General features: G+C 55.6%; 1 protein-coding gene across 7 annotated transcripts in view; it reads right to left on the bottom strand.

Annotated features, from left to right (window-relative positions):
- Positions 1-24,432, bottom strand: part of OPCML (opioid binding protein/cell adhesion molecule like) — a 305,952-nt gene that overhangs the window by 15,841 nt on the left and 265,679 nt on the right. For all 7 annotated transcript variants that reach the window (XM_075116141.1, XM_075116140.1, XM_075116144.1 and 4 more), the window contains one exon: positions 12,131-12,363. In XM_075116141.1, the coding sequence (XP_074972242.1) occupies positions 12,131-12,363 (233 nt within the window). The remainder of the gene's footprint in view (positions 1-12,130; positions 12,364-24,432) is intronic.

Here is a 24,432-nt window from a genome sequence, read left to right as displayed (position 1 = left end):
GCAGAGGGAGATTGTCTGAGTCCTTCAGGGGAAAGCGGCAATCCGAAAATGAAAAGCGTGTGCTGGAATACGTAGTTAAAGCTCGGAGAGAAGCTGGCTGGCTCCGACAGCGTGGCCTCGATGAGCTCTGCTGCGGGAAGGCTGCTGACGGCCCCTTCTCACTCAGACAAGATGACCTTATCCCCTATTACCAGCAGCCTTGCACCTCTCCCTTCCACTAAAACCACCTCCACCAGGTACCAGGAAAATCTAAATCCAACAGCAGCGCCCCCAACATGCCTTCCCACACCTGGGCATCTGCTGCCCGCTCACGAGACTCCCCAGGAGCAGGTTTGGTCCGAGATGTCACCATTAGGAGATGCTGAGACTGTGGGAGGCCTCCCCCAGCTCCGGATGGTGGCGGGGACACGGGGCAACGACCGCGGGAGATGTCTGTCTCTCCCTCGATTGCTCTTACCTACATAAGCCATGGAGTGGGATGAGAGGGACAGAACACGGTGCAGAGTGCCCGCAAAAGCACGGCCATCGCGCTATCCCTGCTGCCGCTCACCCTGCCCGCACCCCTCCCGGTGCTCCTCCGCGCTGAACCCCTGCTCGACGCTTCACACTACCTGAGGGCTATGTGAGGCGAGATTACAGGGGGAAGAAACCCCGAACACTGTGCAGACATTACCTGCCCCTCACAACTCCCGGTACAGACTGATGCTTGCAGGCGAGCACGCTGCCAGAGGAAGGTGGGCACCTCCAGGGCAGCTAATGCCAACTCCAAACACACGCTCGGAGCTCCTCTCCCTCCCTGCGATGCCTCGCTGGGGAGAGGGTGACAAAAGGGGCGCTGAGCAGAGCTGGGACTGCTCTGTTGACCCCAGGTGCCTGACTTTGCTCCGGTCCGGACCGGTGCCCCGGCTGCCGGGGGCTTCCCGCCCTCCCTGAGCCGGCACTGCAGCGTTCGGCTCTGCACCCCAGCAAAGAGCTACAACTAAATAAAAAGAGAACAACGTACGTCCAAGGAGGCGGAGGCGATCTGCATCCCCCGGCAGATATTTTATCTGCTGCGCAGGAGGCAATATTATCTCCGCACACCTTTCCTTGCACTGCACCTGCTCTGATCTTGTATTTCTTGCATCACCTTCCCCATCCCACCTCCTGCGTGCAGCCCTGCTGAGGTCAGACCGTGGGCACCTTGATAGGCCAGACTGGTCACAGATGGACAGATGGACTAGACAGCACCCCAGGTATAGATCTACGTGGTGCCAGTGCAAGGATGCTCACAGAGCCTTGCTCTGTCAAGGCTGTCCCTCAGGATGATCACCGTCTGACTGTCCTCCAGCAACACACCCCTAAGAAAGGCCACGCTCTCCCAACCTGACAAGGGGGTCACGCATGCAAGGGGCAAGCCGGAGCCTGCCGGAACATCCTCGCCCTCCCCAGCTCATGGCCAGCATCCCTTTCCCATCCCCTGAGTCCCAGACCACAAGTACAAGGTGACATGCAGAAACCACTGCTCTGGACACAGATGCAGACCTGTCTCGCACAGAAATACTTTCACTCCTGTGCAAAAAATACCACTACCAATAACCACTACAGCCCCAGTGCTCCCGTTCAGCAAACACCGAGCCACACAATTACACACGTCAACCCTAAAGCCCTTCCCTTAGCAAAGGATGCCGACGCAGCAGGCAGACATGCTGGCAGGTCTGGCAGGGGAGAACGGCACCTCCAGAACATCCCAGCATGGCCCCGAAGCCACAGGGGCCAGGGAAGCGTCGCCGTGCCATCACCCTAATCCTATCAGAAACACCCCCTCGAGGCAGCAGGGACGTGTGGCGGAGGGACGCCGTGGGGAGCGATCGTTGCCTACGAGGTTACCAGGACTCGGAGAAGGACATCTAACGACCTTGATTACATTTCTATAGATCCCACCAGCCAGGCTGCCGAGGACGGCGTCTCAAGGGCGCGTCGGCTTTGCCTTGGGGGAACTTAATCCCGTGGTGGGAGCGGGTGGGAGCTGGGCCCGCACGGGGATGTGGCCAGGACCGGGGCATCAGCCGGCAGGATGAGTCTGCGACAAACACGAACATGCAGATAAAGCCAACCTGCAGCCATGAGGCGGGTACGGCCAAGGCACGTGCATGGCTGCCCTGACAAGCGTGTCCCACCAGATCTGCCGTGTCTCAAGAGGGGACAGCTTGGGATCGCTGTCCAAATGTTCTATCGCCCTCCCGTAGAGCCCTCCCGGTCCCCAAAGCGCCAGGTCAGATAGCGCTGCTAATACTTCGTGGCCCACCAGCATGACTACAGATGCTGTTCCTAGTCGTTTATCTGTCAACGTCACCCTTTCCCTGGATTGCCTTTGTTTCTTTACATTTACCTCCCCTGCCCTACATCCTCTACACAGCAAGTATCCAGGAGTTAACGACAGCCTCTCTTACTACACCCAGAAGACAAGAAACGAACGCCGGGTGAACATACTAACCGACGGAGAATTGGCGAGAACGGGATGTCACTCGGCCGGGAAGACGGAGCGACGGTGCCTGCTCTGCCCTTCGCTGTGTTAACGCTTCCTCATGCACATAATATATTTCATGACAGCTTGCTCCTGCGAGCAGCTCCCCTTAGCCCTCACGCACGTCACTACACGCCTGATCGTACAAGAGCTAAGGAAAAAGGGTGAGACGCTCCTTGATTGCTCGAGAGCAATGACGGGGAGAGGCCCCCCCCCCCCCCCCCAAATTAAGCAGCTCTCGGCAGCCGTTGGGACAGGACGTGGATTCCCAGGAGGCTGATGGGGTTGCACCGTGGATGGATGCAGCCACTGATCCCTGTGGGGGTCCCCCCCGGCCCCCCGACTGCTCGCTGGATGGTGGGGCAAGATGCTCACCTTCTGGAGCTCTGGGGGGAAAAGCAACGCAGCGGCACACGGTCCCTGTCCCCCCTTGTTCTTAGTCCTGCCCTCCTTGTAGAAAACTACAACTACAAGTGAATTGAACACAGAATAAATCCCAAGGAAGCGAGGAGCGGCATGTCGTGCGGTCTCGCTGGAGCGGCGAGCAGCCCACGGAGGATTTCATCGACTGTGTGTAATATTAATCACAGGTAAGTTAATGTATAATGTTTGGTAGGCCAAAAAATACATTTGCACTGTAATTTCTTGTTTGTTCGGAAAGCTGGCGAGAGAAATTGAATGTGAAAGCGATGCCGCTAAATTCAATAACAATAAGCCTGTGATTTATCTCCTTCCTTTATCGCTCGAGACCCGAATCGCCTGATTCACGCTCTCCATCGGGCCCGGGCGTGTGCTGGTTTCTGCCACCGTTCCCAGGGACCCTGAGACACCATGCCTGCCCTCCATCCCCAACCGGGGGCTGCAAATAGCCCGTTGGGGTTGGCCGCGGCATCACACCGCGGTGACACTGCTGTGTCCTGGCATGCTACGTGCCATACTAAGGATGTGCCTCGCAAGCACGGCCAAGCAATCCTTAGGACTCTCCCAAGCACCACCGGCCCTGGCACCGGCTTCACCCGCGCTGCTGCTCCGTGGCCGGCAGGTCTGGGGACGAAAGAGACTGGAGAGCTCAGATCTTGCAAGTCGCTACCAGACACCCAAGCGTGAGGAGGGCTGGACGCTGCCTTGCCTGCGGAGGTGCGGGTCCTGCGCCGGCGGGGACGCCTCTTCCCTGCTAAACCATGCGGGAAGAGACAGCGCATCGGTAACGGCTGCGTGATCACTGACTACACGTGACGCTGACACACGCGACCGCGTGCAGGCTGACTCATCCCCCGGCCGCTCCTTAGTGCCGATCCCTACCGGAGGCGCTCGCCGTCGCGGCCCCGGACTATTTTTAGCTGCCAGATCATTACTGCTGCATGCCTCGGAGCGAGCGGAGAGCCTGTGCAAGTGCCACGGCTGACACAGGCGGCTAATGTCCCTCCTCCACGTCGTTAGCTCCTAATCCATTAAAAGAGACCTCTTCCCACACCTTTGATAAAGTGAGTTGATAGATGGATACCTACAGGCTCTTCAGCGCTCCTGCCCTGGAACCTCGCCACCCCTTGTCAGACACCTCCTGTTTTGAGGAGATGCAGCGTTCACGCTGCTCCTTTGCGTCTCCAGCTGTAGCACGGGCTCGTGCCCTCCGACGGGTGATGCTGTCACCGCTGGGGATGGGGTCGGATGCCTGCCGGCGCTCACGGCGCCTCCCTCCCCAGCACCGCCGGCTGCCTATAGCCCCACGCGCCTCCAGCTCTGTATGATCCTCCTCGCCACAGGCGGGATGGAGCTGTCGGAGGTGTCACCGCACAAGGACTCATTAGCGTATGGGAAGTCAGCACAAAGAAGGCAAATATGCCGAAAGCTCACATTTTGCCTGTGCTTTCCACCTTCTTCGCAGATGAGAAGCGCGGCGGGGCAGCGCCAGCGGCCTCCGCCCGGTCCCAGCATGCGTGCTGAAGGCACCACAATACAAGATCTTCCATAGAACAGCTCATTTTTGGGGCAGATGCCCTTAAAGAAGACATGCAGGCATGCACCCACGAGCCAGCTTCCAGCTGGGGAGAACCCGCTGGCAGAAATGGATGTGTTTCCCTGCCTCCAACTCTTTGGATTTAGGGCGCAAGGGCAGCTGCAGTAACCCTGTGCAAACACACCTCGACGTCCCCTCTCGCCTGCGAGGGAAGCGATGGGGCACAAGGAGGCAACAGCAGGACTTTTAACAAAGGGTTCCTCCTCGCCTGCGAAGATTATCGTCTCTGATCGACCCCATTCTGATGACAGCCCAATCCGAGAGGCTCGTCAGAGTTGATTTTATCGAGATAATGGATTAAGAACATCCGACAGCTACAGTCAACAGAATGATGTTTGTCAAATTTCCCAGCCAAGCGAGCGGCGTGCCACGCCACGGCCTCACGTGCTCTACAGGTGCTTTGTTTCGGGGGAAATCTTCCCTTTTCCTTCTCTGGGTCTCCCTTTTCACAGTCATCCCCCGGTATAACCCCCTTTATTGTGATTCTTTTACAGGAAAGGAGCATAACACACATATTTCAAACGCATCCTCTCTGCCATGGAGGCAAGATTTTCCGGCCCCGCTGATATTCCCCCAGGGATGGCATCTCTCCCCCTGCCTGCCTTTCTGCACACCATTTGAGTGCAGCTGAAGAGGGAGAAAAGAAAAAATAACCCACCCAAACTGACCTCCCTGCAGTTGCCTTTGGAGCCGTCACACAGGACCGCATAGTTCATCCTCCTGCCGCAGAACCGGACTGTGATGCCGTGAGGCCCGTTGGCATTAAAAGCAAAGGGATCGACAAGCCGGCATGGACCCTTCTGTCCCAGTGAAGGCAAAATCCGGCCGTGCCAGGGACCGACTGCTAACGAGACATCACACAAATGAGACGGGGACATTGAGCATCCCGTGCTAGGCGGCATCTCCCGACCGCTTGCCGCGCACCCTTTTTCTCCAGGTTTGCGCCTTGAGACAGGGAAAGAAATAAAACCAAAACTCAGAGTGTTATGCCTACTGTGTAACCACCTGTCAGTAAATTTATGAACAATTAGGAAGTAAGAGTGCTTCCCAGGGAGCTATTTGTGCACTAAAACGTTCTTTCTCTTCAGAAATATAATGGGGAAACAACTTCTCCAGTTCTCCCCCCTCTTCCCTATTTTTGGTTTTTGCAGTAATTAATCAGCTGCCGCTGCACTTTTGTTCCATCAGCTCCCAGTCCCCGCGGCATGTCCCGATGCCTCCGACGGCCCTGCTCCCGCTGGCTCCTTTTCGCTGATTTTAAGAAGCCTCGAGAACGGGAGCCCGAGGTTGCTCTCTGGGTGCTCCTCGTCCCATCCCTCCTCCGTAATCACATCCGGATTTCAGGTTAGCACTTCATGCCAGCCACTTTAAGGACAGTAGCTGTTCCCACCTTGGCAGTGCATGCTGTTTTCCTCCTGCCAGTCGAGCTTTTCCTCTTTCCAGACCTCCCCCCTCTCCACGCCCTCGCTCCTTCATTACTTTTTCATTTTTCCCCTTCACTGCCTCTCACTTTTTTGATGCTTGGTGCTTTTCTGTGTGCACACGTTTCCTTCTCTCTTCCTTTTGTTCTACAAGTCTCTGGGCTTTTGTTCTTGCCTTTTTGTTTTGTTTTGTTTTGTTTTTCGTTCGTGCTTCGGTTGCTTCTTTCTTCGATCATTGCTATTCCTTCCAGATGCTCTCTGGGCATGCCTCATCTTTGAATTCGCCGCCACATCGCTGCCGGTCGCTGCTGCATCTCTCCCACTGGGCTCTCTTCACTCTCTTGCCCATCCTCTGTTTCTTTGGGGAGGCAGGAAGGGCTAGGTGGGGATCTGGTTATTCCTTCTGAGCCTTCTCCCCTGCCAGGACACCAGCCTACATTGCTTTTCACGGGCGCTCCTTTCCCTCCATGGGAACACAACCCTCTATGCCAGACAAGACTCGGTGGACGTCAACGATGACCCTGGTCCGGTCACCTCCCGCTGCCACGACAGCTGCCACATTCCCAGATGGCCCTGCTTGGTGCCAGCTGCACCATCCCTGACCAGCACCACAACTTACACACCCTCAAGCATCCTGTCGTTACCCTTAACAGGCTCACGATAGAAAAACAGGGGGGCATACTAATGAAAATCCATCAAGACCCCTGGGCGAGCCTCCGGCGCAGTCCTGGATAGCAGAATAGCACGGCACCTTGACGGACGATGCCCCCCTGCTCGCACGCCCACGAGACACCGTCAGCTCCAGGGCAGAAGCAAGCTCTGCTCCTGGTCCTGCAAACACATGCCAGGGCTGAATGCTGCATCCCAACCTGCTTCTGCCGCGGAAGAAAACAAAGCATTTCCTCGCGAGCAATGACACCTGGCAGAGCATCGCCAGGCCAGGGTCTCCCCTCCTGTTTGCAGGCACCACGAACGCACTTGTTCCCCGGCTACCTGATGGGGAGTCCTGCGTGAGACCTGCGGGCATGGAGAGCAGGCGCACCGAGCAGGAGCGCTGATGCAAAGCCCTGGCGGAGGGACGCTTACAAATCGCTCAAGGTTTTGACCGCCCAACGAGGCTTTCGCTTCCCGAAGCAGTGGCTTTCAAAGGCCCCCTGCCTCAGAATGAAAAAAAACCCCCGTGCTCCTCCCCAGCATCTCCCCCCGACCCTTCCTAGCAGAGCATGTGCTAATTGATTTTCCCTCTGTGCTTGCCTGCAGTTGCTTTTTGTCCCTCTTGCACCATTCAGCTAAATAAACTGCTCTGCCTGGGTTGGGCCCCTTTCCTTCCCTGCCTGCTCACATACCCCCAGAGAAGGAAGTGTGAAACATTTCTTTAAACACCATGGACATGATGTGTTTTGGGCTCTCGCTCCTGCTGGGAAGGTGTCTTTCCAGCCAAAGTGATTTTTTTTTTTTTCCCATTTCCTCTGAACAGCCCTTTGATTTCCTTTTTATTTCCCTGCACTCCATCCCCGTCACTTCGAGCCTGACCTCTGGGAGAGTTTTGTGCTTCAATTAACTGTTCCGCTCGTCCCCGCTGGTACGATTACCCCGGTGTGGTGTGCGTAAACCCGAGCCGAGCCTCCGAGCAGAGTCATCGGCAAAACACTTGATTAGACCCAGAGGTGTGGCAAAGGGGAAGACGTGCTTGGATACAGCACCCATCCAAACACCACCGGCCCCTTTGCCACCCGACCTCACGAGCAGCTTCAATGCCAAGAGGCAAGAAACACATGCGAGGGTGTCTCCTCCACCCGCGGCCGTGCCACCCTGGCTGGAGATCTCAGCCACCGCCCGGTAATATTTGTGCACTTGTTCCAAAAATGCCAAGAAATTAGCTTGGGCAGGTACGGAGGACCCGTACTGAGCCCTCAGCCTTTCAAGGCCTTGGTGCGAGGAGCTGCATTCCTCCTGGGACACCCTCCCGGGTCACCCTCCCGCCGCTGCCGGCAGGACGGAGGGCAGCCAAACCCCAGGCACCGTACCATAACGAGTGGCCCGTACAGGACGGGCAGGTGATGGACACTTTGCTTTGGACACCACGTGTTACTTGGCAAGACAGAGGTGTGCCCCTCTGCCATTCCTGCAAGCCCTTAATTCAAGGTGTACGTCAAATCTTGCCAGTCCAGCACGCTACATGAAGCAACAGACATTTTACATCACATTTACTGTGCACCATCTCTTTTCCTTACTATCATCTTGCTTCTTAAGTAGACAAAAATAGCCCAAACCACCCGGTAAGGGAGAAGTATCCCAAGCGCAGGTGAATCTCCCAGGCAGGGAGGCGAGCCTGCTCTGGAGGTCGCAGCCTGCATCCCTGCTTCTCGCCCTTTCCCCTCTGCAGGCTGAGCTGCATCGGCTCCTGTGCACCTCATACACGCCCCTTACACCAAACTCTCCACCATCTAACTACTAAGCACTTAATATATATGCACTTTCTACCGTTAGAACCTATTATCAGGTCTTTCCTATGACCACCAAAGAAGGCTGAGCCGCTCCCCTCGCCTCACCATGCAGCCTCCTGGTAAGGTTTTAATAAGTATCGCAGTCTCCGCTCCTGCCTGGATCTCAAAGATAGCATGATAAAAGCAAGCTTAACCGCGGCCGTTGTGAAATCTGTGGTGCCGGCAGGAGCCTGGAGCACGGTCTGCGTCGGGGAAGCTCAGCGGAGCACGGGGCAGGGGAGGGTTGCCCTTTCAGATACTCCAAGAGCCAGTTGTTATCGGGAAGAAGGGAAAAATAAAGACTCAATTTGCTGAAGAGTACGCCTGCGTGAGTGCCGCTTTGAGAGGCGGCAGATGAGACAAGGGACACAGGATTGGCTCCAAGAGAGCATCCTTATGTGCATTTAGAAAACCAACTGCACGACCACAAGCTCACTACCGCAAACAAGGGCCACGGTCCTTTGAAACCCGCCCTGGCTCCTGGGGTGAGGAAAGCAGCATGATGCGGAGACGGGAAAATGGATTGCACCGACCAGAAACTAACAGTAACAGTGCCGACAGCTGGGAGAGGTTTTAATGAAAAATCTATGGCGAGTGGGATTAAGGCAGTACAGAGGAGGGTTCTCTAAATAAATCAGGAACAGAGGACATCTGAAGAATACCAAAGCCCACTATTAGGGAGCGATGGCCAGTATCGACGTTCGCTGCTGAGATCTCCAGACGGGCACGCGGATCCCAAAGCGACGCCGCGCTGCGCCTCTTCGGCACCTACGCCCTCTCCACAGCCGCTGCTACGAGGACACCAGGCTTGCTCTTTCCCAGGGCACCGACTGCGAAAGCCACGGCCTCGACCAAAACACTGACCCCGAGCGCTGCTTTTCAGACTGAAATAAACCCTGTGTACTGAAACGGCCCGCGCCAAGGAGGCACGGCCGAGCCCTGGCTACAATCTACCACGTTCCTTGCGCTGAAACCATTTTGCGGCACGATGTGGTGAGGTCTCCCGGCTCATCCCTGCAGGCTTGCACCTCCCGGGAGCCGAGGTGGGCTTTGCAGGGAGTCGTACCCAGAGGCAGGAGGGCTGACCCCAGGTCCAGCCCCACGACATCCTCTGCTCAAGCTGTTTATGGCAAGAGGAGGTTGAGGCGACTCGTTTTCTTCTTATACGAGATTAAATGCCAGTTCTCTCTACATTTGCAATGCTCCCCACGAGATGCCAGCATGCCACGAGCACCGCGCATGTCCCTGAAAGCAGCCGTCCCATTGTCACGAGGTAGCCCTGAAAAAATGCGAAAATAGAGACAAAAAAAACCCCTCTGGCTTCCTTCCATCTACGCTCTTATAAACCCTTGTTAACGGCTGTTGCAATGAACCAATCCAAGAGACATATTAATAACGACATTAAGAGACACATTTACTGTTGACTGCGACTCCCTGGCAGATTTATCACCGGGTTGCTAGGAGGGAAAGCCAGGCCCTGCAGTAGCACAATTAAAACCCAATTGAATACGGGGACAAAGAATCAATACTCTATCTGGCCAACTTTTAGTTTTGCAAAATACAAATATAAATTAATTGACCTGAACACGGTTGCTAACTGGCCATTACTGCCTGCTCGCTGGCCAGCTGGCACGGGCGAGGCGTGACGCCAGGACGTGCGTAGCCATCCCCTGTGGTGCTCCCGCTCGTGCCGTTGGGGTGGCTGCCTCCTTGGCGAAGGAGGACCCCGAATCTTGTTTTTAAGCCAATATCTAAGGCCAGGAAAGAACAGAAACAGGGTTTCATTCCTTCCCTGCAAAGCTTGTGCTCCGCTTGCAGCCAGGACCGAATGCATCCTTGGAAATCTGCTCCCTTCCTCCCAGCACAGAACAAAGGGTGTTACTCACCCTTGTAGAAAACTGGCTCTTCCCTGGCATGCAAGCATGGAGGCTAAGCTGGCGGGCATCAGCACCTGGTCCTAGCCACAGGAAAGAACGTTTTAGTCACCGGCTGCGCTGGAGGTGAAATGAGAGCAGAGCAAGGAAGGATTTGCTTTTCTGGACACCACCATCAACAGGACAGCAAGGTGGCATCTACAGCTGGATTTTCTCGGCACAACAACTTAGGCAAACTGCGTGGCTTGAGCTTAGCAGATTAACAGAGAAAGACAGAAACTTCTGAGCGTGGTCTACTTGAGCTCAGCCTGTGCAACCATATATCCCCAGCTCCTCTCAGGCTTCCTTGCAGCTGCAGAGATGCAACGCAGCTGACAACCACAATCATTGCTGCGGCGGGAGCAATTCAACACGGCTTGCTCACACCAGAGGACAACTTTTCCCAGCACATTTAGGAACACCTCGCCACCGGACCATCACTCTGGCTGCAACCTATCCCTTGCCTTCGCCCTCCCAAGCCCGGCAAGCGCCTGCATCACAGGCCCGCTCCCAAGCAGGGGTGGGTGCTGAGCTCCGCCACCCGTTTGCTTGATTTCATTAGGTGCAAAGCACTCAGATACTTCACCGGTGTTGACTGGATGGATTAGCATGATTAGAGAGCAGACAGGATAAACAGATTAAACTTCGCAGATGGACAGTTCGCACACCACTCAAAAAGGGGGAGAGGCCCTGCAAAAGAGGATGGAGGGGATGCTCCCAGCCATCCTCTGCTCCCCAATTCCCGAGGCGGGCGGTGCCCAGTGCTCCCCACAGGCTCCCGTCGAGACCTGGCAGGAAAACCACTTGGATAGGTGGCCGCAATCAAACCCTGCCTCCTCCGAATGAGAAGGATACATAAACACGTACGTATCTGCGCTGGGGGCTTCTCGGAGACATGTTGAGGCTGAGAAATTTTTCAGATTTGCTCATTGCAAAATCAATACCCATCAGCTGTTTGAAATTAAAGGAAAGATTAGGTCCTGGTTTTATACATGCTTTATTGTATTCCGAGAGCTTTCTACTCAGCTGGATAAATCTTCTTTAAGAGGATTAGGAAACTTTCATTATCTTTATCTAACCTGAACTAACACTAACTCTGAAAAATTAATCTAGAGACCGGACAAAAGCCAGTAGCCGGTGCAAAGCCACAAGGATTCGGAGGTGGCATCCACTGGAGAGCTACGGGCACCTCTGATCTGCCAGAGCCTGGATCGCCCCATCAGAGCATCCTCAGGATCGCTGCTTTGCAACCCATCAGCACCTGCTACGCCGACACGCTCGCCTACGAAGCCCTGTGCCAACAGCCCTTCGCAGCTCCACAGCGACTTCAACAAGCTCATGTGCTCTGCCCTCACTCCCAAAACCAGGGAGCCTCGTGCTGTTGGAGCCCACTCCTCCACAGCGCTTTGCTTTCGGCTCTCCCAAAGCATCTTCAGATGCGTGCCCGAGCACGACGCAGTGCTCCGCGACCAGCAGGAATGGATTAAATTCACAGCAGTGACAGGCAAGTGGGGGGAAGGAGGAGGAGGCCAGTCCCTATTTCAGTTCCCTGGTGCCCTCTGTTCCACGTGATGACCCTACAACCCAGCAAGGCTGAGATGACACAAGTCCATCTCCTCCGCGTCATGGTAGGCAGTTGTCAACACCCCAAGTAGCTCAACCCTCAGAGCAACAGATGTTGGTCTGATCCCTACATCTCCATTGCCAAAAGGGCCTCCAAACTCTCACAAACCCAAACACCTTTCCATATCAAACGGTCGGTTTGGCAACAGCACGTTAAGACCTACCTTGGACGATGAGATGGACGCGCGAAGTCTTGGGGTGATTGTCTGTCTGCACGGAGCAGGTGTAGGGGCCCTCATCGTAGACATCCACGTTTTGTATCTTGATGCTGTACTGGGTCTTGGTGTTGGAGAGGATGACCACGCGGTTGTCTATAGACCACTTGTCATTGCCGGCGTACAGGATGGTGCTGCGGTTCAACCACGCTACCCGTGTGACCCTGTCATCCACGGTACACCTGCGAAGGGAGGGACAGAGGGTCAAAAATGTGGGGGCACAACGTACGGCAAGTATCCCGGCCCTCAAAAGGGGATGGGAGCTGCGGCGCTGGCACGGAGAGGGTGTTTGCCACGCCTGGGCTACCCTGCTGCCATGTCCCGCGTTCCCCATCACCTGAGATTTCACAGAAACAGCAGTTTCGCCAGAAAAAAACCTTCCTTTTTCTTTCATACAGAGCTGGGGAGCTGCAGACAAAAATCCCATTACGCTTGACCTCCGCAAGCCACGCAGACTTTCCGCGCCCCACCGCACGCCCATCTCTGCCGTGCCCCCCCTCACCGCACATGGAGAATTTTGGATGAAGCTGTAAAATTTGCTGACAGTTTGGTTTGTCGGCGCAGCCCTCGAGCCATCCCCGGGGCGATATACACACCCGCTGCCGGGGAATAGGGGCCGTGGCACACTCATGGGGAGAGGGGGAGAAACAGCCTGAGATGGTGAAGCCAGCACGCCGGGAAGAGAAGGGAACATTTGGATAAGCAGCTGTAAATCCTACAAGTGCCTTGAAAACACAACACGGTCGTTTCCATTATTTATTTCCTGCCTGGTTCCCACCCTCCCCGCTCCAGGATGCGCCAGGGCTCGGCAGCTCCGGTCCACGGCGCTGACTTACACTTGGCAAAGAACTGGGGGGTGGGGGAGGGAATTAAAATGTTCCCAGCCAACACGGCTTTTTCATTCCGTTTGATAGATTTCTCTCGATCTATTTACTTGTGGCCTCCTCTGCCGCGGCGCCCACAGCAAAACCGCCAAACATTTGGCTAAATTAAGAGCCTGGCATTTCTCGGGAGCTTCGCCTTTCCCACCCGAGGACCGCGGTAGGGGAGCTTTCTCTCGGCGGGAAAGCAAACCTAGGTGCAAGCTTGTGCCGGCGGCGGCAGCGCTGCCGCAGCTTTGTACAGCCGAGATTTTCGGCAACAGGCACCTACAGTCAATCAAGAAACTCGTGCAAGTCCCTCTCCACGTGCCTGTAAATTCAGAGGCGGGCTGGCAGGCTGTCCCTGTCCTCGCCCCTGCCGCGGCAGCTCTCCTGCAGAGGCTTTGGAGGTGTTATATGCCTCCCTTGCTGGGACTGCAGAGCGTCACCTCGATCGAGATTATTAATCGGGCAGAGGGAAGGGGCGATACTTGGCATGTTTGAGGGTCCCCCCGGGCGCTCGGTTCGGAGGAACGAGCCATATATCCTCCCGCAAACAAGTAATTTTCCCCTTGCAGGAGCTGTACGTCTCCGCCAGCCACATCGCGTACGGACGCTGGGAAAGACAGATGGCCCTCCACGCCCGCCGCGGCACTGCCGGCACGCCGGGAGCCTGCCCAGGCATCGGACGTGCCCTGGTGCCTGCAGCAGCACCGGCTCCGCGCCGCCAGACCGCGGCGGCCTCGTGCCGGCGGACGGCATCGCCCTTGTCGGGAAGCCTTCGTTCAAATTAACTGGGGGAGAGCTACGCACAGCCGAGTTAAGTTCAGCCCTGGGGGATTCCAGTCTAGTGGACTATTACTGCTGTCTCACTTCTTTATAATGAATAATAAAGAGATACTTACACATGGCTTCTGTAAATTATTCATCGCGTGCACTGAAAAATCAGGGCAGCAATATGTAAAACAGACAACTTGCATGTCTGCGCTCATATAAATATCCACACTACAGCCCTGTAAGGTACTCTTGGGTCCCCTCATTAGGGGTGAAGCACAAGGACTAGGGTTTGAAGTGACAGGGACGAGGAGCTCGTGCCCTCACCGGGCACGTTTGACCACCGCTGCCTGGCCTCGGCTGGCGCATACCGGCTGCGCTTCCCGGAGAGATCTGGGGCTGGTCCGGGACCCCTGAGGACTGGGGTCACCTGTTCTGTGTTTACAGCTCACATTTATGGCTCAGAGCCGCACCTGCACAAGAGCACAGGGATGCCCATAACATTGGCGGACGTGCTTATGTGAGGAAAAGCAAGGACAGCATCGCCCTCCCCTGCCCGTAGCGCCTGGTGACCGGTACCACCCTCAGAGCAAATGGGCAGGAGCAACTTGGAGAACCCTTCTTCTGGCAAATTCATGCCAAGAGCAAGGAGGCAAAGGCTCCTTCTCCCCATTCCTCGAGCTCACTCTTCAGTTGATGCCACTCGACAGCTAATTTGGGGCCAAGTCCCTCCAGCTCTGCTTGATTAGCATCGTGCTCCTCTCCGCTGGAGCCCGGGCTGTCTCTTGCAGCTGCAGGCAGGGAGGGACCAGCCAAACCTCCCCCTTTCAAAGAGCCAGCCCTCCTGCACCCTAGCAATATGTCAGAGCAGCCTCCAGCAGAAAAGCCACCGTCCATCAGCTGCCACGGAGAGCACAGCATTTCCAGAGGCACTTTCTCTCCCGACCTCACCTTCCCACTGTGAGTTTTCCCACACCCGGGGTATCGGTGCTTCAGAGGCAAATACTGACCGACACCCCGACGTGAGGAGCGCCCCGGCAGCTCCTTTACCTGGCTTGGAAACAGATCTCCATTAGCTGCTAAGCTGCCTGCGCTCCCTCATCTACTGAGCCGTCTTTGCTTTACCTATTTCCAATTGACCAGGATTATGATAATGTCTCCAGTAAGCAAACAGGTAAAGAGACTTCTGCAAAGTGTTTAGATAAAGCAGACAAGCTCTGACAAAGCCGCATAATAAAACGGGCCAGGAGGTTTTTCCCTTGAAGGGATCTAATTAAGAACAAAGACAAACCCCCATTAACAGTCTCCTGAAGGCGCCGTATCCATCTCCAGAAGAAACCCTGCCTTAGGAGTCTGGAAGGGACAAAAGAAAATAAAGCACCTGTCAGACGGGAGGAAAATAAACCCATCCTGGCTCCGTGGTTCACCTGGAGAAAACCTGTCATTGAGGCAGGGGGAATATCTTGGGACCAATATTGTCAGCCCAAACGCAAGCCTAAGACACCCGCCTCGTCCCGGCTCCCCCAGGCAGCCCTTCTTGGTGCAACGTGACCCGTCCATCTGCTCCTCCATCTCCGCATCCCACTTAGACCGTCGCTGCCTTGGAGCAGAGGCTTTTCACCACCTGCAGCCCTTCAGCCACCTCCCACCATGACCGCTCTCCACCAGAGCAGCTTGCTGGGGAGCCTCGGGTGCTGAGCTTCGTCCGAGCTCCGGCCCCCCCAGCGCTCACACCGATACACGTGGCTTCTTGGGCAATGAACCTGAACGCGGCAGCGCGAGAAGATGCATGAGGGAGGGAGCTGGGGGCAGCGGCGCTGCGCTACTTCCCCTCTAATTGCCCCTATTCCTCATCCTTAAATGTTAATTTTGAAGTTTGCCGAGGAATTATTTCACTTAGCGTCAACAATACAGATAACTCCGCCGACGCACTCTTTGTGTTCAGTGCCACAAACTGACCATCTCCCTCCTCCCAGACCTATTAGGAGAGACCCCCACGTCGCTCCCGCAGCAGGCTCCTGCCCGGCCCCATCAATGACACTGGCAGTGCTTCTCCTGCGTGTGGGATGTGACATAACACCCGCCGCCTTCCTCCCGCACCTTTCCCCGTCCCCATCATGGACCCTTCCTGCGCTGCTGGCTTGGCCGAGCACGAGGGGGAAGCCTGGGGCTGCACATGCAGTGTGAGTCTGGGTCTGCCCTCAACTCCTGCCCCGTGGTGAGGGAAATGGCACGTCCAAGGTCTCAGCACACAAGTTTTCTGACACTAGTTTGGAGGGATAAATGGCTCACAAAGAGTTGGAAGACTAAAGCAAGTCTTACAAACCACTCTCCGTGAGTGCCAAGTGTCCCAAGGGATGGGATGCTTGGGACCCCAAAATGTTGATGTGCACCCCAAGAAGTCCAGGTGACCAGTTCACACCCGCAGAGCTGGGACTGCCGGTCCCTGACCAAGCCCAGAGGCTAGGAGGAGATGCTTGTCTTTGGATCAGCCCAAACCCCTCCCATTCCCATATGCAAACCAGCAATGCTCTACTTTGAAGTACTTCTACGGCCCTTCAACACCAAACTGCTTTTCTCTCCTGCAGGCAACGTGTCTCGTCAAAATGACAAATGGAGGTGCCAAGACCAGTCGCAAACTGGCTGCCTGACCCAGTTTTCGGCAGCTAAAATAGCTCACCCTGATCGGGAGCAAAGCCCCTCGACAGCAACAGGGTGGTGCTTCACCCTGGGAAGTTGCCAACCACAAGTACCTGTCACTGGGGAAGAGCAAACACCCCGGCACCCTTCCCTTTGAGAAGAAATTGTTAATCACATTTGCTGAGGACTCCTAATGGGATTTCTTTGCTTCCAGCTCTCGCCCGGCTACAGAGTTAACGGGCTCCGAACGCCTTTTATTCCGAGCGGCTGGAGCAAAGGCAGAGGAGATTTATTTGTAATCATCGGAAATAAACACACTTCCTCAGAAGTAAACACAAAAGAACAGAACCTGGCTGGGCTCCCGCTTCGTTAAAGATGCAAATTAGAAGCAGGCCATCAAAATGCGGCGGCTCCTCTAATCCTCTCCCAACAATGTAAACCATCAAATTAGCCACGGGTACAATGGCATCTGCGGCGTGTGACGGCGGGTCTCGCACAATAGCTCCCCGAGGGCAGGACTGCGCCGCCTGGGTTTCCGTCACTGTCATCCCTGGTATTTATTCTTGGTGCGGAGGGCGGGAGGCACTTTGTCTTCATTCCTGATCCCTTCTGCTGGCACCCTGTCTCCTCTCTGAGGTATCACTTCTCCCACCTCTCCCATCCATCCTGGGGCCTGGACGCGGGGTGAGCGGCCCGACAGCATCCCCACACCACTCCAGCACCCCGAGGATGGAGGGGACCCGGGATGCGCCCTTTGGCATCGCCCAGCACGACCACCTCCCACCCAGCCCTCGCCACCTGTGCGGCAAGTCGCGACCCGTCGCCGCACCCGTGTCCCCCGTGGGAAAACAAAGAGCGTGGGACACGCGGGGAGCTCGGCCAGACTCAACCGTTCCCCTTTTCCCTGAAAGCTCCCTCCCCCTGCACCATAAGCCAGTCACCCCAAATGCCTCCCGCAAAGCCGCACACCACCGGCTCTCACTCTCTGCAAGCTTCATTGCCGGGCCCACCGCTACCGTGCTGCTAGGATTCCCCAAGCGTTCCCAGTGCTGTTCAGCCAAGCTCCAGCAAACCCTTCCCCATGAACCGCCCCCTCCCCAGGGCCCTCTGAGGGCTACGGGACCCTCCTGCCCTCCCCAGGGACTCGGGGCTCATCGGGGAGGGTTTCTCCCCACTGGTTCCCCTGCGGTGGAAGTTTGCCCGCCTGCTACCGAGCACCAGAATAGAAGCTGCTCCCCGTGAAAAATCAAAGCCCAAATTGATACATTAGAGGTTGCTAAATATAAAATATCCATCTGCAAAGATAATAAGCCTGTGAGGGCAGGGGCTGTCGAGTTGCTCCATTTCAGATAGTTTAATGGTGTTTTGGTCCATGACTGCAGCTCCCAGACATTAGAATAATAACAAGATGATGAGGAGGGCGGGAGCTGCCTGCACGAGGCATCAGAAGTCAAGACTTAGCGCTCGCCGTGCAGACCCTGAGGGGGGCCGAGCCGCACAAAGCACCACCGGCTGGTTTGCACCCAGCGTCCGCAGGGCTTTGCGTGGCCGCTGCGACGACCCAGGGGATGCAAAGTTTGAGCCCAACGCCGGGCTGGTGCCAAGCTCGAGCTGACGCTGACTTGGGGAGGGGGTCTACACCCAAAAGGGCTTGCCCTTTGCCTGCGGGGTGCAGGAAACCTTGGACCCAGGTACCACCCTGGGCAGCACAGCACGGTGCTAACACCAACGCAGGCAGAGCTGCGCTGCAGATGGCTTAGAAACAGGCCCTGGTTTGCACAAGGAAGGGATGAGCAGCGAGGTGAGCGGCTGCACGGTACCCCCGCTGCTGCTAAGGGACCACATCTTCTTCCCAGAGCCGTTCACAGGATTTTCTGAACTAATGCTCCACATCGAGCAAATCCAGAGACCGCAGTCGGCTCTGTTAGAGCGAGCTCGGCTTTCCCTTTCGTTCCTACAGCCCTTCTTTCACTCCTCATTGCTTTTACTTCCAGCTTGCAGGGACTCACACCGCCCTGACAACATCATCAGCAAGGGGAAGGATGGCGTGACGGGGTCGGGTGCTCAGGCACACTCTGCTCCCAGCTCCCGCTTGATTTTCCCACCACGAGTCCCTTGTTTCTGACACGACAACACATCCCTATCCTGATGACTCAGGATCTGCTCAGAACCCCTCTGCACCCCCCCGGGAAGGTCAACACTGCCTTCAGCGAGCTCTGGATCCGGGCTCTACCTGAGCCCTTTCCTGCAGGGAGCCATCATGCCCCTGCCCTACACAAAGCTGGCTGCTCTCCCTGCCCCGTGCAAGTCACAGCCATTTCCATTCGCTCTGAAATGCAACAGAAATAACAGCAACGCTCTCTGCCCTCAGGACAGCGCCAGGTTTGCCAACAGCCCCCAGTTCCCCACGCAGCTGCGGTCCGGCCGTGTCCAGGCATCGGGATGCACCCCCAGTGCAGCAGGGAAGGTCAGAAGGCATCTGCCTAAGCCCCGATGGCCAACAGCCGTTATTAGCTTAAGAGAAATCTTCATAAGGAAATATGAGGAGGCAGCAAAAGGAATAAAGCAGGAGGCCTTTGAATAGAGCAAATCAATGGGGATGTTTATAGAGCAGGTGGTACTTAAATGTTACCATCAGAGTCAGTCGATGCTGGCGGCCACACCTGATCTCCCGAACAGATGAAAATGAAGGCACCGAGCAGGGGCAGCCAGTCCAGGGAGACCGCGGGCACGGGAAGAAGTGCAGCCCAAAACAGTACCTGACACAGCCGGGCACCAATTTCCAACTTGCTGGTGGCCACTGGGCCATCCTGCGGTCTGAAGAAGGCTGGGACATTTTTCCAGCTCCTGCCCAAAGAGACGACCAACACCCACCAGCATTTACCATCAAGGCATCGCTACTCATCCTCGGAAACATCGGCAGAAAGCTGACTTCTCACCAGGAAAGCCAAATTCCCCTCTACCCTACACTGGGGCTGTGCCCTATGTCCCAGCAGGGAAGAAAAGACCCACGAGAGACCCCCACCAACACCACCGCCAGATGTGAGGGTGCTGATTAAGGGACACGATCTGGCAAACACCCCTGCTTGCGGCACGCCGGCATCAGCAGAGCCCTGTGCCTCAATCAACGCCCGTGTATGAATTCAATCACTGCTAATCTAACACAATGCAGCACCTGCGCCCCGGCTGATTTCTAATGTTCTTCAATCAAAAGGAGGAGAAGAAACACGGAGTTTATTGCCGGCGGTGCTAGCAGACCCGAACAGTCGAGAACCTGGAGTCTTCTACACCTGCGGTGGGGTTCTGGGGTTGGGTTTTTCCCTTGCTATTGCTTTTTTCTTTTTTTTTAATCCACCTTCCCAGGCAGGGAGAGACAGGAATAACTGTTCTGCTGACACAGTTAGCCACGTAGTTAAGTACCGGTAATTAACGCGTGGCAATACAAGGCTCTGACCGCTATGATTCAGCCATCCTGATGGGACTGGCAACTGTCTCCGTCTTGGCCAGGCAAGGGGGCTGCTTTCAACCTGGGAGAGAGCAGCCACAGCTCCGGTAGCATCCCGCAGTCGCAAAAGAAGAATGAATGTTGGCAGCCTGATTAAAACACGGGCCAAGGCGCCTCTGTGACAGAAGCACCTTCTACACAACCAGAGCAAACCGATTGTACGCCTGGCTTGCAAGGAGGGAAAGTTGGTCTGAAGCAGCCCCAGCGCCGGACAGGGGGGTAACACAGCAAGGGGGGTGGCAGAGGGGCGTTGGGTGACAACCCTGAAACGGGTCCCTGGGGGAAACGACGGCACGTAGGGCACTTTGCATGGCAGCCCGGCCAGGTCTCCATTGCACATGGACCTCTCGGTCGGTCGGTCTGACCGCAGCACCCTCCCCGAGAGGAGTCAGGGGAGAAACAAACCTCTTCTCCCAACCCCCTGTTAATTACGACCAAAAATAAATTTGTCATGAGACGCCCGCTTCTATCTCTGCGGCTCTTAAGGGTAATGGAGAGGTTTCAGTCTTTGGAGGATAAGTCTCAGGCTCTTGGCTGCTTGCCCGGGAGGATTATTTTACATCAGGTTGAGTTCTGTAGTAATTATCTTCAAAACAGCTGGACTGCTGGATAAACTCGCTGTATCTTAATGCACAATACAAGAGCAAATACGGAGAATTAAACTGCAATTTCAGACGGGCCTGACAGATAGGTGGGAAAAAAAACCACTCGCCGGTGCTTCAGAGGCTGAGGCTCAGGGCTCCTCGCACGTCACGGGTGGGGAGGCATTTTCTCATATGAAATCAATTCAAACTTCCCCGGAGACAGAGCAGAGGGGGAAAGGAGATTCCAGATGAAGATGTTTCACCCGCAGGCTCTCAGTGGAGGAAAAATAAGCACCATTTTCCTGACCCTCACAGCTGAAAAATGAAGCTGTGTTTGATTCTGGCTTGGTGTTTCGCACGGCCCCAAGCCTTTGATAAAAGCCCAAACTTTCTAGGCACTCAGCTCCACGCTGCGCCCTTCGCTGCGGTGCCGGCGGGCAGCCGTGCAGGGAAGGGCGAGGGGAAAATCAGCTCCCTCCACCCGCACCCCTCACGCCTGGACGTCGCTTCCAGCGCCTCGCGTATCCCATCCCAGCAGGACGGAGGGGCCGACAGACAGGCAAACCGGATAACTGGCCCAGAGACAACCACCCTCACCCCAGTCACTGGGGGGAACTAAAAAGGAAAAAATTAGCTTTCTTCAGGATGGAGCGGCCACAAGATTTAGCATGTGAAATCCCCGCAGGCAGGACTAAAAACCTCTAAAAAAAGGGAAATTCTGCCAATAGAGGGTGAAGCCATATTTCATGGCGAACGCCTTGAAGCGCTCCTGCCAAACGCGCGATCTGCAAATGACCTGGGTAAGCCATCAGCCCGAGAATATAATTGCCAATTTGCAGAAATTTCACCAGCAATTAGGCAAAATAAAATAACCCACCAGAGGAAATCCTCTGCTCGCCGCTCCTGCGCCTCCGCTGACCTCTTTGCCTTCCTCCTGCCGTTTCAGCGCTGGGATGAGGGCGGGATGCTTCATGCAGCGGGCACTAAGGAGCCAGACGACAGCCCCACGGCACCGTCAGATGAAGAAGTCATCACCAGCGCAAGGTGACAACAGCCACCCCTGTGCAGGAGTCAGCTGAAGACCCCTCCTTCTCCCACCAGAACCCCCTCTCCGAGCATCATCGAGGGCCGGGTCCGCGCAAAACCGGCCGGCGCCGGGTGCCTGAACCCTGGAACCCCGCAGGGCATCCACGCGGCCGAATGGCTTCATGCAATTAGGGGGTTTATTTGTTTGAGTTGTACGTGAATATACCAAATTACATTATCAGATCATAGTCCTGCTTCTGATTTATTCCTTCTTTGTTCTTCAAGTCTTCGTACATCTAAGCAATTAACCTCTCAAAGAGCTGGAGAACACATAATTATCCTCATTTGTCTAAACGTCACCAAGATGGCTGCCTTTCAATTAACCTTCTGGGAATGGAGGGAAGTTGGAGTGATACAGTGATCATTTCCAACTTCAGCGTAGGCTTTTTTTTTTTCCCCTTAAAGTAATTTAATTGAAATATTCAGATGATAAAATATAGCCAGATAACTGTTACTGCAGGTAACGGGATCAAGAGGGGGCTTGCAATCGAAAACGAAGTCAAATGAGGTACAGTAATATTATATCAATACGTGGCACTTCCATCTAAAAATATCAAAGCACTTTGTGCTTATTAATGAAGGGATCTTTTCGCACTCCCCTGCCGGGGCTGCGGGCTAAGACCTACATCACTCTTACATGTCACTGCTGCCGATGGGGAAACTGAGGCAGGGGACGAGCTCTGGTGCCTGGGAGGGCAGAGCTGGTCCCTGCGTGGCTGGGACTGCAACCGGCTTCTCCGAGAGACGATGCTCATGAAGCAGAGAGGAGGTGCTTCTCCTGCCCCGAGAGAAGGTGGCTCCATACCAAAGTTCGCACGGGAGATGCAGTCACGGCCAAGCTGCTTTTGCTTTTGTTTATTTTAATAATAGCCCCCGTTTTGCTAAGATAGCATCTGCCACGCCGAGCGAGAGAGGGATTAGTTTCCACCCATTGCCTTGCTAATAAGTATGCATCGCTTCCACCAGAAAGTGCCAGGTCAAACTTTGCACCCGCATTAAATAAGACACCAATGTCGTCTGGCGCACACAAATATTATTTATACACACCCCCACGCACAAATATATACAGAAAATAAACAAGCAAACTCCGAAGTTCATCGCGTCTCCTCCTTGACAAGCGTGGCTTCTCGACTGCTTGCAGCGCCACGGCTCGGCTCCCAGCGTGAAATCGAGACCTCCAAAAAGCAATTTCGGCTCCGGCAGCTCGCCGAGCCCCGCCGTCTGCCTCCCACCCCGGCGGAGCGGAGGTGGCCGCGGCAGGGCAAGCGCTCGCCCTCCCTGCGAACTCGGCGGGTTGGGAGAGGCCAAGACGGAGCTCCTCCACGACGGGAAGCCAAGGGACCGAGAGATGGGGATGCACAGCACCCGCTCCCCGCGTCCTTCCCTCCCAGCCTCACGCGCAGACTGGCATCGATACATCAGCGCCGAGCGGCCGCTCTGCTGACCCGTGCGGACGAGCAGGGAGGAAAGGACGTGGGAAAGGGAGAGGGTCCCTTTTAGGGACTCCATAAAACCATGTCTCTCCCAGAGCATTCATCTGGAGAGATGAAGTGAGGATAACACAATAGCCACTGAGTTTATTCTCGGCACAGGCTGACGGCGACATAATTAAAATGCAAGCCAGAGTCAAGGTACCTATCGATAAATCTTTGCTTTTGGCTCTTAGGCTTGACAGGAAGCCTATACCTGGCGCGAGGAGTTCAGACCGAGGGGGAGGCACGGATAAAGGCTCTGCTTTATGGACGGCCATTTTAATGTTTCGTTTGAGTAATGGGCCTTGCAAATTAGCACCCCGGCGGCCTGAAATACATATTTTTCCAAGGACATACAGGCTCCCGATCCGACAGGTGATGTGGGCAAACAGTCCCCGAGGGGAGCTGCGATCTCGGTGCTTCGCGGCTGTAGTCATATTTTATCGCAGCCGGGATGACGAAGAAGAAAGCAGAGAGCTCGGGGGGGAGATCCAAAGGCTGGGGGAGGAAATGGAGCAGAAAACGACTCTGTGCGAGACCAGCGAGGGGTTGATGAGCAGCGGCAGCGGTGGCAGGGAGCGGCCAGGCAGCCTCTGGAGGGCACGACGCTGCACCGGCACGGCACTTCTCAGCCCTTGCCCCGCCTGGGAGCCCGTTGGCCACCCGAGCAGCACCCGTGCAGACACACCAGGGCACGTCTGCTGCACGCACCTCTCCTCACACGATCAAAACTATGGATTTCTGGCTCTTGCCAGAGCTTGTCTGAGCATCTGGTGCTGGCCTGAATATTCGGAGAGGCCGGAGGCGCCTCCGACGCTGCAATTTCACTGGGGAGAAGGGGGGGTGCCTCAGTTGCGTGGAAAGCAAACCTGCAGCCAGGGGCTGCCCGATGGGGGTCCGGCTCCTCCGGCACAAATGTGGCAGGAAAGATCCCCAACATCCCTGCATTAATTCATAGAGGACTGTCAAGAGAACACTGGAGAAATATGTGAGGCTGAACACGAGGGGGAGCTCGGGCCAGAACGTGTAGAGGAGCAGGGAGCAGAAAGTGGAGCCTACCTTCTCATCCCTTCTCCCCGTCCCTCCCTTTTTGCCTTCATCTGTCTCCCTCTTCTCCTACCTTGCTCTCTTCCTTCCCCTCCACCCTCCCCACACTGCCATGCACGTAATTCACCTGGCCATCACCTTCCCGCACCAGCACGGGCCGTGCTGCATCTCCATAAAACCGTACAGAGGGAAAAGGTGCTCGAGCACCAGGAGGATACATTCGAGCTGCCCCCAAACGCACATCACTCTGCACAGCATCTTCCCCACCTTGCGCTGATGCCGC

The sequence above is a fragment of the Phalacrocorax aristotelis genome, chromosome 22, assembly GCF_949628215.1.
Source record: "Phalacrocorax aristotelis chromosome 22, bGulAri2.1, whole genome shotgun sequence".
In the NCBI taxonomy this organism is placed as follows: domain Eukaryota; kingdom Metazoa; phylum Chordata; class Aves; order Suliformes; family Phalacrocoracidae; genus Phalacrocorax; species Phalacrocorax aristotelis.
This window is presented reverse-complemented; position numbering and strand designations above follow the sequence as displayed.